Here is a 15,297-nt window from a genome sequence, read left to right as displayed (position 1 = left end):
TACCCCGTTCAAAGGCACTTAAATAGTTTGTCTTGCCCATTCACCTTTTGAATGGTACACATACACAATCCATGTCTCAATTGTCTCAAGGCTTAAATTCTTCTTTAACCTGTCTCCTCCCATTCATCTACACTGATTGAAGTGGATTTAACAGGTGACATCAATAAGGGCACATAGCTTTCACCTGAATTCACCTGGTCAGGCTGTCATGGAAAGAGCAAATGTTATTAAAATGTTATACACTCAGTGTATAGGGAATAGGGTGTCATTTGGGACGCATAGACTGCCGGCCCTGCCTCCTAGACACCTCCCTCTGCTCAGGAATGTTTCACTGAACAGACACGTGAATCAGGCTGCCTGCCACTCACTGGCTTATTCAGTAATTGTTAGACAATGGTTTGTAACCTTCTGTTTTTCTCAGCACTGTTGTTGAGATACTAGGTCCCCCCCCCCCCCCCCTCCACAGTATTTGTTTTTTCCCATGTGAAGTTGCTAGTTGTAGTTGATATATATTTCAGCATTCTTGTTGTTTTTCACAGTATGCACTGTTCACCTTAGGAATGTCTAATACTTCCATGGTGTTGTCTTTTTGAGAAAGACATTTCTACAGTGCTAACCCATATTGTCATTGTACATTCCCAAGGGGTTGTTAATACACAACCCAGAGGCTCTGCAGGCACTACCAGCGCCAGCTCTTTGCATTATTTGTTCATAAGAATGTTTTTTACGAAACAAGTGTAAGATAAAATAATGAAGAGCATGTCCAGGCAGGGATTAATAGAAGTGTACATCTGACAGTGCTTTGGCAGACTGAACAGAGCCAGTCAGAATAATGACTAGTGCAGTACTGCCCCAGGCTGTTATGTGGTGTCAGTGCTAAGAACAGTGCTTGTTATTTAGAAGACCAGCAGTCACTAGATTATCCTCAGTCGGCCCCTGCACCCAGTCTGTCCTAAATAATGTTGTTACAACCAATGGAAGTGGGCTGTGTGCCCTAGGTAAGGTAATTATACAAGGTGTAGCAGTCTTTGCATGTATCACTGGCTTGCTTACCCCGGGCAAGGATACAGGGGCAGGGATCTTTGTCTCAATTAAGGGCTGCCTCCTGACCCCGTCAGTTCATAAATACTACATTTTTCTCCCTGGCCCTTCTCTAACGGTGTCCCAAATAGCACCCTATTCCCTACATAGTGCACTACTTTTGACCAGACTATGTAGAGAATATTGTGCATTTGGGATGTAGCCTATAATCTTTCTCGGATATGCAACATGCATTGCTGCAGATTTCAGACCCTGCAGACAATCTGGAGATTATTCTAGCTAAGATTTGTACTGCTTTGACGTGTTCTTCCGGTGATACATTGTTTTCTCAGACAACACTGAATGAATCTTCAGTTTGTGCTTGGCTCGATGTTTGCTTGATCTTGCAAGGGCTTTTTAGAAGTGGCACAGTTATGCTGTTTTTCACTGCTAGATCAACTGGTCAAATTAATATAATTTTCTGCCTTAATATACTCTCCCTGTTATACTCAAGATGCTACTACAAAGGGAAAATAGAGAGCCCTGAAGTAGATGCTAAAATATATATAAGACTTATGTCGCTTTTCACTCTTAGTATTAAAAAGCAAGGTGACCCCTCAGAGATTCTTAGAAATAATGAGTCCTTTCATAGAAATCAAGCCAAAGGACATGAAAAGTTTTCATGACCATCATAACTCGAAAAGGCATACAGTAATAGCATTAAATACCGATTAAAGCCTTGTATGACATTTAATGACATGGTGTATGTGATGTGAGTCATGATTTGAACTCCAGTCAGTCATCTGGGTGGTGGGATAGCATAGCTCTCTGGTCACATCCCAAATGACACCCTATACCCTGCATAGTGCACTACTTTTGACCAGGGGCTCTGCTCAAAAGTAGTGCACTATAAAGCCAATAGGGTGCTATTTAGGACGCGGATGGCCCTCTGTCTGCTCTGCTCTGCTAATGACCCTGAGGATGAGCCAGGCGTCTAATTTACGTAGCTCAGCCTTGCATCTCATTACCCCTCTCTGCAACCAGAGGTTCAACACAACACAGACTAACGAGATACAGCAAAATTCGTAGATACTAGCTAACAGTCGTTGGTCCTTCATTGTTTCTCATTTGTGTAAATTACATAGCTTGTTATGGTTCCAATTTTCTGCCAGATGGGCATTCTTTTTTTGTTCTTCTTATAGAAGGGGGGTGGATACTGTAGTCTGGGGTATAATTATGTTACGTCCGTCATAAGAAGGAGACCAAGGTGCAGCGTGGTAGGCGAACATTTTCCTTTATTAAAAATGAACACTGTCAAAACAACAAAATACAAAACAAACGAACGTAAAGTTCTGCAGGCTACACAGTACCTGACAAAAACAAGGTCCCACAAAACCCCAGTGGGAAAAAGCTGCCTAAATATGATCCCCAATCTGAGACAACGAAAGACAGCTGCCTCTGATTGGGAACCATATCAGGCCAACATAGAAATATATAATCTAGAATGCCCACCCAAATCACACCCTGACCTAACCAAATAGAGAAATAAACAGGCTCTCTATGGTCAGGGCGTGACATATTAAGCAATAATGCCAGAGGAGGTGTGGTATATGGCCAATATACCATGGCTAACGGGTGTTCTTAGGCATGGCGCAATATGGTCTGAATACCACGGCTGTCAGCCAACAGTATTCAGGGCTCGAACCACCCAGTTTATAATTGATGTTATAAACTGGGTGGTTCTAGCCCTGAATACTGATTGGCTGACAGCCGTGGTATTCAGACCATATTGCGCCATGCCTAAGAACACCTGTTAGCCATGGTATATTGGCCATATACTATACCTCCTCTTGCCTTATACCACGGATATGACAAAACATGTATTTTTACTGTTCTAATAACGTTGATAACCAGTTTATAATAGCAATAAGACACCTAGGGGGTTTGTGGCATATGGCCAATATACCACAGCTAAGGGCTGTGTCCAGGCACTCCGCGATGCGTCACGCCTAAGAACAGCCCTTAGCCGTGGTATATTGGCCATACAGTGGGGGAAAAAAGTATTTGATCCCCTGCTGATTTTGTACGTTTGCCCACTGATAAAGAAAGGATCAGTCTATCATTTTAATGGTAGGTTTATTTGAACAGTGAGAGACAGAATAACAACAAAAATATCCAGAAAAATGCATGTCAAAAATGTTATAAATTGATTTGCATTTTAATGAGGGAAATAAGTATTTGACCCCCTCTCAATCAGAAAGATTTATTTTATACAGGTAACCACCTGAGATTAGGAGCACACTCCTAACCGCAGCTTGTTACCTGTAAAAAAGACACATGTCCACAGAAGCAATCAATCAATCAGATTCCAAACTCTCCACCATGGCAAAGACCAAAGAGCTCTCCAAGGATGTCAGGGACAAGATTGTAGACCTACACAAGGCTGAAATGGGCTACAAGACCATCGCCAAGCAGCTTGGTGAGAAGGTGACAACAGTTGGTGCGATTATTCGCAAATGGAAGAAACACAAAATAACTGTCAATGTCCTTCGGCCTGGGGCTCCATGCAAGATCTCACCTCGTGGGGTTGCAATGATCATGAGAACGGTGAGGAATCAGCCCAGAACTACACGGGAGGATCTTGTCAATGATCTCAAGGCAGCTGGGACCATAGTCACCAAGAAAACAATTGGTAACACACTACGCCGTGAAGGACTGAAATTCTGCAGCGCCCGCAAGGTCCCCCTGCTCAAGAATACATATACATACCCGTCTGAAGTTTGCCAATGAACATCTGAATGATTCAGAGGACAACTGGTGAAAGTGTTGTGGTCAGATGAGACCAAAATGGAGCTCTTTGGCATCAACTCAACTCGCCGTGTTTGGAGGAGGAGGAATGCTGCCTATGACCCCAAGAACACCATCTCCACCGTCAAACATGGAGGTGGAAACATTATGCTTTGGGGGTGTTTTTCTGCTAAGGGGACAGGACAACTTCACCGCATCATTTGACGGGGCCATGTACTGTCAAATCTTGGGTGAGAACCTCCTTCCCTCAGCCAGGGCATTGAAAATGGGTCGTGGATGGGTATTCCAGCATGACAATGACCCAAAACACACGGCCAAGGCAACAAAGGAGTGGCTCAAGAAGAAGCACATTAAGGACTTGGAGTGGCCTAGCCAGTCTCCAGACCTTAATCCCATAGAAAATCTGTGGAGAGAGCTGAAGGTTCGAGTTGCCAAACATCAGCCTCGAAACCTTAATGACTTGGAGAAGATCTGCAAAGAGGAGTGGGACAAAATCCCTCCTGAGATGTGTGCAAACCTGGTGGCCAACTACAAGAAACGTCTGACCTCTGTGATTGCCAACAAGGGTTTTGCCACCAAGTACTAAGTCAGGTCAGAGGGGTCAAATACTTATTTCCCTCATTAAAATGGAAATCATTTTATAACATTTTTGACATGCGTTTTTCTGGATGTTTTTGTTGTTATTCTCTCTCACTGTTCAAATAAACCTACCATTAAAATTATAGACTGATCATTTCTTTGTAAGTGGGCAAACGTACAAAATCAGCAGGGGATCAAATACTTTTTTCCCCCACTGTATACCACACACCCTCGTGCCTTATTGCTTAATTATAGGCTGCGCAGGAGAAACATATTGAATCTATTAATTGTCATTTAAAATAAGTGTTTCTCACCTAGGCCTACTGCTGTCATGTTCATAAATAAGGCATGTGTGTATTGTTCGTATTGACTGATTGGTGTTCTGAGATATGTTACCATCTCCTAGCTGATTATCACATACTTCAGAGACTGCTTATAAGTAGATATTGTTCCCGTTTGAAAAGCACTTTATATAGCACATTATATTAATTTCCGTTATGTAACTTAGAACGAAACATTGAAATGGTCTCATGATGACACAACACGATAAAAGATGCAGAACAAATACACATACAATACACACACAGCCCACAGAGCATAATTATAGTATTTATTTTCAGTATAATCAAATGTAATGATGCTAAATTAAATTGTCTTATCATCCTCTTTTGCTAAGTGACCTGTGTTGTGTTCTATGTTCTGCGTTTCCAGGAAGTGATGTCAGTGGAGGATGAGTCAACATCTTGTTACTGCCTGATGGACTCCAGTAGCTGCCACCTGCTGCTGGACCAGCCGGGCTCCTATGCCCTTGTTGGTGAACCGCTCACCCAGGCAGCTGTGAAGAGGCTGAAGCTAGCAGTGTTTGGCAGCATGGGGTCCACCCCCATGGACTACAGCCTCCGAGTCTACTGTGTGGACGACACGCCACACGCCTTTCAGGTGCTATCATTGTTTTGAGTGTTTGTGGGGGGTTGGTTATTTTCAATGATTGCCGTTGGCTCCCCTGTGCAATCATATGAAGCGCAGTATTGATTACAGTGATTTTGCTCAGGCAGTAGAGGATAGAGGACCACAAACATTGATATTTATGCGTTAGCCTTCCGATCATTCGGTCATATTGTACTGTATGTGACTGAGTAAATTCAAATTCAATAAAGCATGTAAATGTGTGTATTGATATCTTCTCATCTAGCATCAGGGAATTAAACTTCCTCACTTCCCCTGAGACATAGAACAGAACAGGCCTCAGGAGTGACTCGGCTTCTGTTCCTGTGATTTAGCAGAAGTCACTGGCAGCTGGGTTTAAAATGCTTTTTGGATTTGGTTTATGAATCCATCCCCTGCGCAGCCTGCCGAGCAGATGCCAGCCCTCTCTGTCCCCTGGGGCTCTGTCAACTACAATCACACTCACTCTCCTTCATGTTGTTCAAACTCTGGCTATAGACAGACACAGTCAATCACTGGTCATGTCCTTGACCTAGATTAATAGGATGCTCCTGATAATAATATTAAGGATCTCATTTCAGTGAGAGATTTCCTTCTGAATGTAGCTGTTACTCTGGCTTCAGCGGCCATACAATGTTAGGATTGGGCTGGCAAACAACCATCTACTCTGCATAGGGAATACAGAATCTGTAGATTACACCGTTGCAGAATACAATTTGTCCAAGCAATGATGATCTTAAAGACGGGGGATGGGGAAATGTTGCTGCATTGAATGGGGTGTTGTTTCTCAAGGTCACAGACAATGGCCATGATGTGCCCTTAAAGTGATTGGATGGATACTGAGTATGAATTTTTTAATAGGAAGCTCTGTGATCTACTGGACAACCCTAGAGTTGAGTTGAATGATGTCCAGGATGTAACTGTGTTTAAAGACAAAGGTAGATGGAGGGTACTTCATCCAGCAGGTTCCCTGTTGTCATTGTATTTGTATTATTTGAGAAATTTTCAAGCATGTTTTATGATCACATTGCCAATGTTGGATTGTTTTTAATACCTACCATGAAGAAGCAATACGCACGCACACACACATTTTTTTGTGATTGAAATGTCTGAAAAACAGCCACAGAAACTGAGAGCAATGATGCCAGATGAATAACTTCAGCCTCAAATCAAAGAGCTCTTTCATCACTCCAAATTCAATTTGGTGGACGGCTGTTAGCCGATACATGCTCATCCAATGGATTAAATTGAAACTTCAAACTTGTATGGCTCCACATTTTATATAGCTGCTAATGAGAATTGTATTTTTTTATATTCTTTAATGTAATTTAAGGACACTCTTGACTTGAGGATAATGCTCAGGTTTTGACAATGTTTACGATAGTCGATTTGTGGATCCACCAGAGCAAGAATCAATCACTAAACAGTTGGTTGGCAGTGAACTGGGATGTAAACTGTGGTGATAACTGTGCCATTGATCTGTCTCTCTCTCTGTCTGTCTCTCTATCCATCTGTCCCCAGGGAGTGGTGGCCACAGAGACCTGTAGAGGAGGACAGCTCCTGGAGGAACCCAAGATTCTGCCTTTCAGAGGGAACACCTTCAGCCTCCAGGTCTCCATCCAGGATGTCCCACAGTTTCTATGGAACATTAAACCCTTTACCACGTGTCAGGTAACTGAGACTGTAACTACATACAGGTTGAGCACTGAATGATTTCAGATACATTACTGGAAATCTGAGCATGGAAAGATGCATGTGTTATTTGTTGCCAGATTGTTGACATTTTGGATACAACCAGACTTACTGGAGGTTGTTTACCTTTATTGGTACATGTGTGTGAACACTGGACAGCAATGTAGGTCAGTACTTCCTCTGTAAATATGTTTTCTAATATTGCCTTCAGACAAACAAAGAGGTATAATTGGTTCACACTCAAAAATGTTGCATAAAGCTTAATTATTCAATGTAATTAGTCAATGTTAATTATTCAAAGCTTAATTATTCAATGCTGCTCATCCTTAGTTCTTTACAAATGCTGTTTTGAATTCAAGAAAATTGTACCTACACACTGAAGAAGGCTGTAAAGGCGAAGCGTCTGTGTACGCTATCCCTGATGCAGTACATTTCTTTTAACATTGAATAAGGAAGTAAGCTTTATGCAACAAAAAAATGTAGCACGAACCCATTACACCTCTTTGTTTGTCTGAATTTGTGGGTTTACGCACCAGCCAAGCTTCTGGGAGAGCGCAATGGTTCTCTTTTGATTAGCTAATATTAACTTCTAACTACCGCTCACTTTAAAATGGTTGTGCTTGTTTTTCCAATGGGCTTTATAATTGCCCCCAAAACAACTGTGAGTGGGGCGAGGAAGTAGGATGGCGTGTCTCAGACAGACCGTCAGACAGACACCTCCTCTTGGCTTATTTATGAGGATCTTTAGAGGGAGACTGCCTCTGTGAACCTCCCCCTTTCATAGAGCAGGTGGAGAATAATGGCTCTCGCCTGCACCATACAGTACATCAAGACAGCTTTTACTGCTAAAAATTACCTGGCCTCTCCACGTCCATCATTCCCCTAGCGCACCATTAACTGCTGCATCCATCCCGCATCGTGGAGGATCTGATGATCAAAGCCAAAGGGTTAAGTCCCCTTTAGGCAAAACGACTGTTTACATTTTTTTTTACTGTACAGATTGCCAGGGTCCCTATCACCATAAGTGAGTCCCATATAGCACACTATTCCCTATATAGTGCATTACTTTTGACCAGAGCTCTATGGGAAGTGCACTATATCAGGGATAGGGTGCCATTTGGGATGCATGTCATTACTGTGAATAGTTTACAGGTCACTTTATTATGCAGAGATGGAAGAAGGGAGCATGCGTGAGGTCAAGGACATTTCCCTGCCGATGTGCCCACGGCAGAATTTAATTATGCATCAAAGGCAATCATTTTCCCGTTCGTCGTTCCCTCGCTCCCGGATATCGCGTGTAATACTTAGCTCGCGATCGGACTTCCATTATCAGAATTAAGTGGGATTTGCCCCTCCCCCTCTCCCTACAGTACAAATGCATATTTCCATACACAATGCTATCGTTGCATAACGCTGCGCGACTTCAAACCCCTCAAACATCCTCTTACCCCACTACTTTGTCTGCGTATGCATATGAGACCTTCCCATGTGACGGATAGAATAGGAGCCGAGTCATCTTCTGGAGAGGAATAATACTGTAGAAGCCCAGATTTCTCATCCTGTTTTGCCTCTGTCTTCCTCCTCTCTCGCGTCGTCTCTCTCTCGCCATGCAGGAATTTTCCTTTTCCCAAGTGTGGTGCAGCAACCAGCAGCCCCTGCACTGTGCCTTCTCCCTGGAGAGATACAGCCCCACCACCACCCAGTTCTCCTGCAAGATTAGCGTGAAGCAGGTCAAAGGTCATGAGCAGATTCTGCAGGTCTATACATCTGTGGCAGAGGTGAGCCTGGCTCTCCGTGTGTGGAGGACATTTTTCTCCCACAATCCATACAATCTTTATTTAACCTCAGTGAAGTCAGTGTCCTCTGCTGGCTGAACAGCCTGTCCTCAGGGTCTGCAGTGGTTGTCTTTCAAATGGCACTCTATTCCCTATAGAGCTCTGGTCAAATCTAGTGCACTATATAGGGAATAGGGTGCCATTTGGGATGCATCCTGTGTTTCTTTATAAAACAGAGGGCAGATAGAATATATCAATGTGAGCTGACTATTCTTGGTACTGTGTATCCCAACAGCCCTTTTGTTAAATACAAATGTAATTTAATTATATTTGACAACTGTGACATTGTGTTTTGCCTCTCCCCTTTGTCTGTTTTGCCTTTGTAGAGCAAGAAGGAGTCAGTCCTGTTTTTTATGCAGACAGACTGCACCGTCACCTCACAGACGGGACCCAAGGCCTTCAAAATCCCCCTTTCCATCCACCAGAGGATCTGTGCCACCTTCGACACTGCCAACACTAAGGGAAAGGACTGGCAGCTCTTAGCCCAGAAACTCCATCTAGATAGGTGAGTGTCCAAGGCTGTGATCCCAAATAGCACCATATTCCCTATGTAGTGCACTACTTTTCACCAGGGCCCTATGGCACTAAATAGGGAATAATAGTGTGCCATTTGAGATGCAGCCCAGCTGTCCGTCATGTCTCACGGGGTGTTTCAATGATTGCTTGAACAAACAGCAGAAGGTATTTGAGAGACTTTAGTGGTTCCAAATGAGCCTGATCAGCTGTCCTCATTTTATATCTTATCATGTTAAGCTCATTTTAATTGAGTCTGATGGCACATCAGTGACTGCATTCACAGAGGGTGATATGCTTTTGGCAGGGAGGGGTAAACCATTGTTTTGTAGTGAAATAGTGCCCTCCACTGGAGCTAATGGATATCTGTAATAGACACATTGCAAGCTGTTAGCGCAAACCACCCATAAGCCTACAGAGTACATTTGTCATATGCCTACATATTCAGCTCTAACTTGAAATTCACTTCTTCCACACAAATGTTACCTTACAGTTGACTTACTTAGATATTTCAAGATATCCCTGATCATGTCCAGTATGTCTAGTCTTAGAGAAACATTTTCCAGCACAATGTCAGTCCCTCCCTACTGAGATTAGGAACCAGCACTGTGATGAAACACAGAATTCTATCTCATAGGAGACAAAGATCTATAAACAACTGTGGTTTTTCTATAAACAAAAGTGTTGTTCACTTTGCTAAGTGCGCTGTTACCACTTTGTCCACTAATGCGTTTCTCTCCTTCCCCCAGGAACCTGTTGTATTTTGCTAAGCAACAGAGCCCCTCTGCCGTCATACTGAGCCTGTGGGAGGCACGACACCAAGACACTGGTGACCTTGACTCTCTGGCAAGCGCTCTGGAGGAAATTGGCAAGATCCAGTCCAAAAGCACTGTAGCAAAGAGCCATGAGGAACCTGAATCAGACTCGGTACATCATTTTGGAACAAGAAGCCCAGACAACCCAGTGTGTGGAATGGGTGAACTCACCAATCATGAGACGGCTAACTCAGTCCCTGAGTATACTAGCTGACTTGTCTCCTCCTACATAGATACCAACAAGCCCAGTGTAATGCATATCCATATATGCACATAACGACTGACAGCTAACTCGGTCGTGGATTAAAAGGTCCATAGGATGTCAGTGTGCGAATGGAGTTTGTTGTTCACAGAGCAAAAAAACATGACAGGCAAAAATGACCACTGAGAAAAAAAAAAACCTGTCACTGCTGTGTGTACTGTAACTTTATCCACCCCTTTCTGATGATGTACTGTACATCTGTTTTGCCTTTCGCCGTTCTATTCCCTCCCTTCTTTTCCTCCTAGTTAATGCTATTCTTAAGTCAGGCTGACCATTTCAGTTTGTTTTCTTATTCTGTTGTTCAGGATATAGGGGACCCTCCACCAATGCTCTTCAAAAAGTGGAAATATTCGTCACCGTCCCCAGGGTTTGATACTGCCCTCATGTGCATCTGCATTTACAGTGAGTGCGTCCCAAATGGCACCCTATTCCCCATCTAGTGCATTACTTTTGGCCAGAGCCGTATAGAACCTAGTGAAAAGTAGTGCACTAAATGGGGAATAGGGTGTTCCATTTGGGAAGTATCCCATATCACACCTATACCGTAAGACAGCTGTATGGTATTTGTTTCTATTTGAATACTTGGTCATCAATTCCAAATAATGTCTGAAGTGGGAGAAACCACTCTGAAACAGGTTTAAACAGTACAGAGTTTAATAACATGCATTTTACTGTAATGTTCAGATTATTTTTCTGTATCAGCGTAACATTGTAAAAGAGATCCTGGCGGTACAGTGGTGGGTTGTGTGAGGACAATGTACTGTTAACATGATTCAGGCTGGGTCCTTTATCTTTAAAGGAAAACCCATGACAATGATGGAAATGTCTTTGTCAGGCTACAGTACTGCAGTGTGTGTTTGTGTGCATGCATGCGTGTGACAGTTGTGGTTTGGCCACCCTGGGGGAGAAAGAGAAAGCTGGAGGAGCTGAATGACATCATTTCCTGGCACTAAGCCATGTGTATCTCTGCATCTTATCACCCACTTTCAACCATTATTAACACCTGTCAAAGAGCTGCTGATCTACCCAACACACACAAGGCCCCCAACAGAGGCACATCACTTCACAACTACACAGGACATGAATGTGGATTAGGGTTTGGGTCAATTCCAATTTTATTTGAAAAAGACAATTCAATTCTTGAATTCACTCATGAAGTGGAGAATTTACATTGAATTAAATTTGAATTAAAAAAAATCTTAAAGTTACAGAATTGAATTTGAATTAGACTGATTGGAATTGTAAAAACATTTAGTCTTTGGAATTTAATTGAATTGGAATTCAATATTTTTACATTTCCCAGTTAATGGAATTAATCCACATAGTATAAAAAATGGACTGTAGGATTTGTTTTTAATTATTTCAATCTGTATTCCTATATTGCCAGTATAGCTAGGCTGTCAGAACATTGATGATCAGCCTGAAGGAATTTAATTTGAATTTGTGGCAATGTTGTGGATAGTATTGAATTAGGAATTGAATTATTGGAATTTACCTAACATTGGAATTCAGAGAAAATAGCTAAATTCAAAGACTGACATGGAATTTCAATTCAATTAAATGGAATTGACAGGGAAAGAGAATTGAATGACAATTGAATTTGTAGAATTGACCCCAACCCTGATGTGGATAGAATGTGTAATAGTATGGGAAGCCTTTCTGGTACAATAAGCAGGCCTGTTTAACATATTGTTGTACAGTATAAGTAAGGAGGGCCCATAGGGCTCTATAGTAAATATGGTGCCATTTGGGACGCATCTTAAATTCCATGGGAATGCAGTGGCATTACTGGTTTGAACAATAGGCACTGTATTGAACACGTTTAAAATAGATGTCCAGCTAAAAAAGCACACTAAAGAATGGAACAGGATGGTGTTTCTGTACTTTATTGTATACCCTATAATTCACAGGATGGATTTGTTTATTCCATGTAAATCAAAGGATAGTATTGTTTATTCCATGTAATTCTTATGATGCATATTTATGTTTTTATGTGTTCAACATGATTTAGCATCTACAGGCTTGGATCATGCCTTTTTTGTAGTTACTCATGCTTTCATTTGTATTACAATGAGCATAATAACAAGGATTTGAAATGATCTAAATACTCTTAGAAAATGGCGCTCAGAGGTGTCTCACTACAGTTACATTTGACAAAACATTCAACTTGTTCATTGTACACCTGTTGCAGTCTCCTCTGAACTACCTAAAATACTGTTAGCTCATAGTTTGTTATATGCAATTTCATATACAAGAGAATGCATCCAAAATGGAACCCTATTCCCTTTATAGTGCACTACTACAGGGCTCTGGTCAAAAGTAGTGCACTATAGAGGGAACACGGTGGCTGAAGTGTTGAGCTGTGTCTACTATGCCCTTATTGATGTACTGTATGTTGCTCTCAACAGCAACGATCAGACGAGCTGAATTTTACACTCTACCCACTGAGCACAGACATCAATTCATTGTCTATTCCACTTTGGTTCAATGTAATTTCATTGAAATGACGTGGAAACAACGCTTATTCAACCAGTGTGTGCCCAGTGGGTACATGAAACCTACATTGTTTTTGGTTTCTACATAACACATTCGCTATGCTCTCCTAATCAATTGAGCGTTAATCGTTATACAATCCAGCTGGATATAGAATAGATTAGTGAGTGGGTGAGCTTTACATTTTGAAAATTATAGTTTTTCTTAATTGTTAGCAATTTAATTTCAATTCCCTGTACTAATGTGAGCAAGAGTGGTTAAAAAAACAGAAACAGGTGTGCTGTGGTAGTGCTAAACAGTGGCTAATGTTGCATTAAGAGCATTTTTCTGTGTGATACAATACACCATAACAACCAAACATAGCATTTGAACTGTTTTATTTAATGTTGCCTATTGCATACATGCCTAGTCATATCTAAGGTATTAAATGTTGAGGTTAAGTTTTTACATGTTATTAAGTGGGCCACTGGGTTTTGATCCATACATACATACTCTGTATTATTATTATTGCTTTGTGTTGTGTCACAGGCTGAAGACTATTGTTGTCACAGGCAGAAGGCGATTTGTTGTCACAGGCTGAAGGGTATTTGTCGTCACAGGCTGAAGGGTATTTGTCGGCACAGGCTGAAGACTATTGTCATCACAGGCTGAAGACTATTGTCGTCACAGGCTGAAGACTATTGTTGTCACAGGCTGAAGACTATTGTTGTCACAGGCTGAAGGGCATTTGTTGTCACAGGCTGAAGGGCATTTGTTGTCACAGGCTGAAGGGCATTTGGTGTCACAGGCTGACTGCGATTTGGTGTCACAGGCTGAAGGTGATTTGGTGTCACAACTGAAGGTGATTTGGTGTCACAGGCTGAATGCGATTTGGTGTCACAGGCTGAAGGCGATTTGGTGTCACAGGCTGAAGAGTTTACTGTTGGACCCCTGATTTAATGTCCCCTGAGTTGGTAACTATTCCCTTGATAGCCCACTGGGCAAAAACTGGTTGAATCAACAAAAAATATCGACGTCATTTCAAATAAAAAAATTCAAAGTGAATCAACGTGGAAGTCTGAATGGATTTGAAAAAGGTAATCAACGTAAGGGAATTTAGTATTTTTCACCTAACTTTTAACCTAAATCCAATGACATGGTGAATTATTTTTTTCCGTTGAATTCAGGTTAACTCAATCAAATGTAAATTAAAACTAGACTTTGAACGGACGTCTGTGCCCAGTGGGAGTGCACTATGTTTGACCAAGGCCTATCTATAGGCCTCTGGTCAAAACTAGTGCACTATAAAGGGAATAGGGTATCATTTGGGACGCATGCTATAGCTCCACACTGACTTCATCAGGATGGATGTTGCTATGCTCCATTTCACATCACGCATGGCCTTTGGCTTCATATCACTATTCTTGTGCCTTGTTTAACTACTGTAAATGGTGAATGTTGTAAAGTACAGATGGGGCTGAAAAAAAATAAACAAAGCAAAACCATACCAACATACATTTAAAAAAGTATTAGTTGAAAAAGTATTTAAGATGATATAATTAAATAGGCTGCAGAGCTTTTCTAGTGCTAAACATACTGCATATGTTTGGTATTGCCAGGGCAGCTTTGTGGTATATTGTATCTATATAATTATGGACATTTTGGATGTTTTCTGTACAGTAGAATTTGCAAATGTATATGCAGCCTTTTGGAAATAAATGTACAGCTAAAGTCTCAACTTGAGTATGAGTGAGTTACTGTGCACCTTTGACAAAATATATACTTCATACACAGTTATATGATCTACTAGGTCTACGTCACTGTTGTGCTGGTCGACTACATATTTCTGAGCTCAATGGTTTCTCATGCATTTGATTTCTCCTCACTTGTACAATATGGCTTAGATGTCTTCTTCCACTAGTCTCTTCATGAATCTACAGTAGCTTGGCCCCTGGTATCCTCTGGCTGTACTAAACCTAAAGAATACAGTGGCTGCTCATAGTCTTTAAATATCTTAAAGCCAGCACAGAAAAAGTGCCCTGGCCACCCACTCCCTGCATGCCATGCAATCCTGGGCACACATGAAGTTAGTGTGCCAAACAGGAGAGTTCATTGCCGAGAACAGTTCTAATCTTGCCCTGAGGAAGGTGAGGTCTCAAACTGAATGTCCCAAAGTTCAAGACCATTTCAACATACACTTTAGGTATGTTCATCTTCTTATGTACATAATGTGTCATTTCTGGAGTCAAGTGTTTGCTTGCTACAGAGGCAGACTAGGCCCAGCACAATCGAAACCAAGCAGTCACCTTCAATACAAAGTTCACACTTATCTTCAAATGGGCAGCTCAGGGACCCT

At 41.8% G+C, this 15,297-nt stretch overlaps 1 protein-coding gene across 2 annotated transcripts in view; it reads left to right on the top strand.

The window, feature by feature from the left end:
• The window catches only part of LOC106580525 (netrin receptor UNC5D), a 209,898-nt gene extending 195,227 nt beyond the window's left edge, over positions 1–14,671 (top strand). For both annotated transcript variants that reach the window (XM_014161694.3, XM_014161693.3), the window contains 5 exons: positions 5,119–5,346; positions 6,874–7,023; positions 8,658–8,822; positions 9,206–9,384; positions 10,142–14,671. In XM_014161694.3, the coding sequence (XP_014017169.2) occupies positions 5,119–5,346; positions 6,874–7,023; positions 8,658–8,822; positions 9,206–9,384; positions 10,142–10,421 (1,002 nt within the window). In that variant the 3' untranslated portion in view covers positions 10,422–14,671. The remainder of the gene's footprint in view (positions 1–5,118; positions 5,347–6,873; positions 7,024–8,657; positions 8,823–9,205; positions 9,385–10,141) is intronic.
• The last annotated feature ends 626 nt before the right edge of the window (positions 14,672–15,297 follow it).

Source organism: Salmo salar, chromosome 20 (assembly GCF_965601325.2).
Source record: "Salmo salar chromosome 20, fSalSal1, whole genome shotgun sequence".
Lineage (NCBI taxonomy): Eukaryota > Metazoa > Chordata > Actinopteri > Salmoniformes > Salmonidae > Salmo > Salmo salar.
This window is presented reverse-complemented; position numbering and strand designations above follow the sequence as displayed.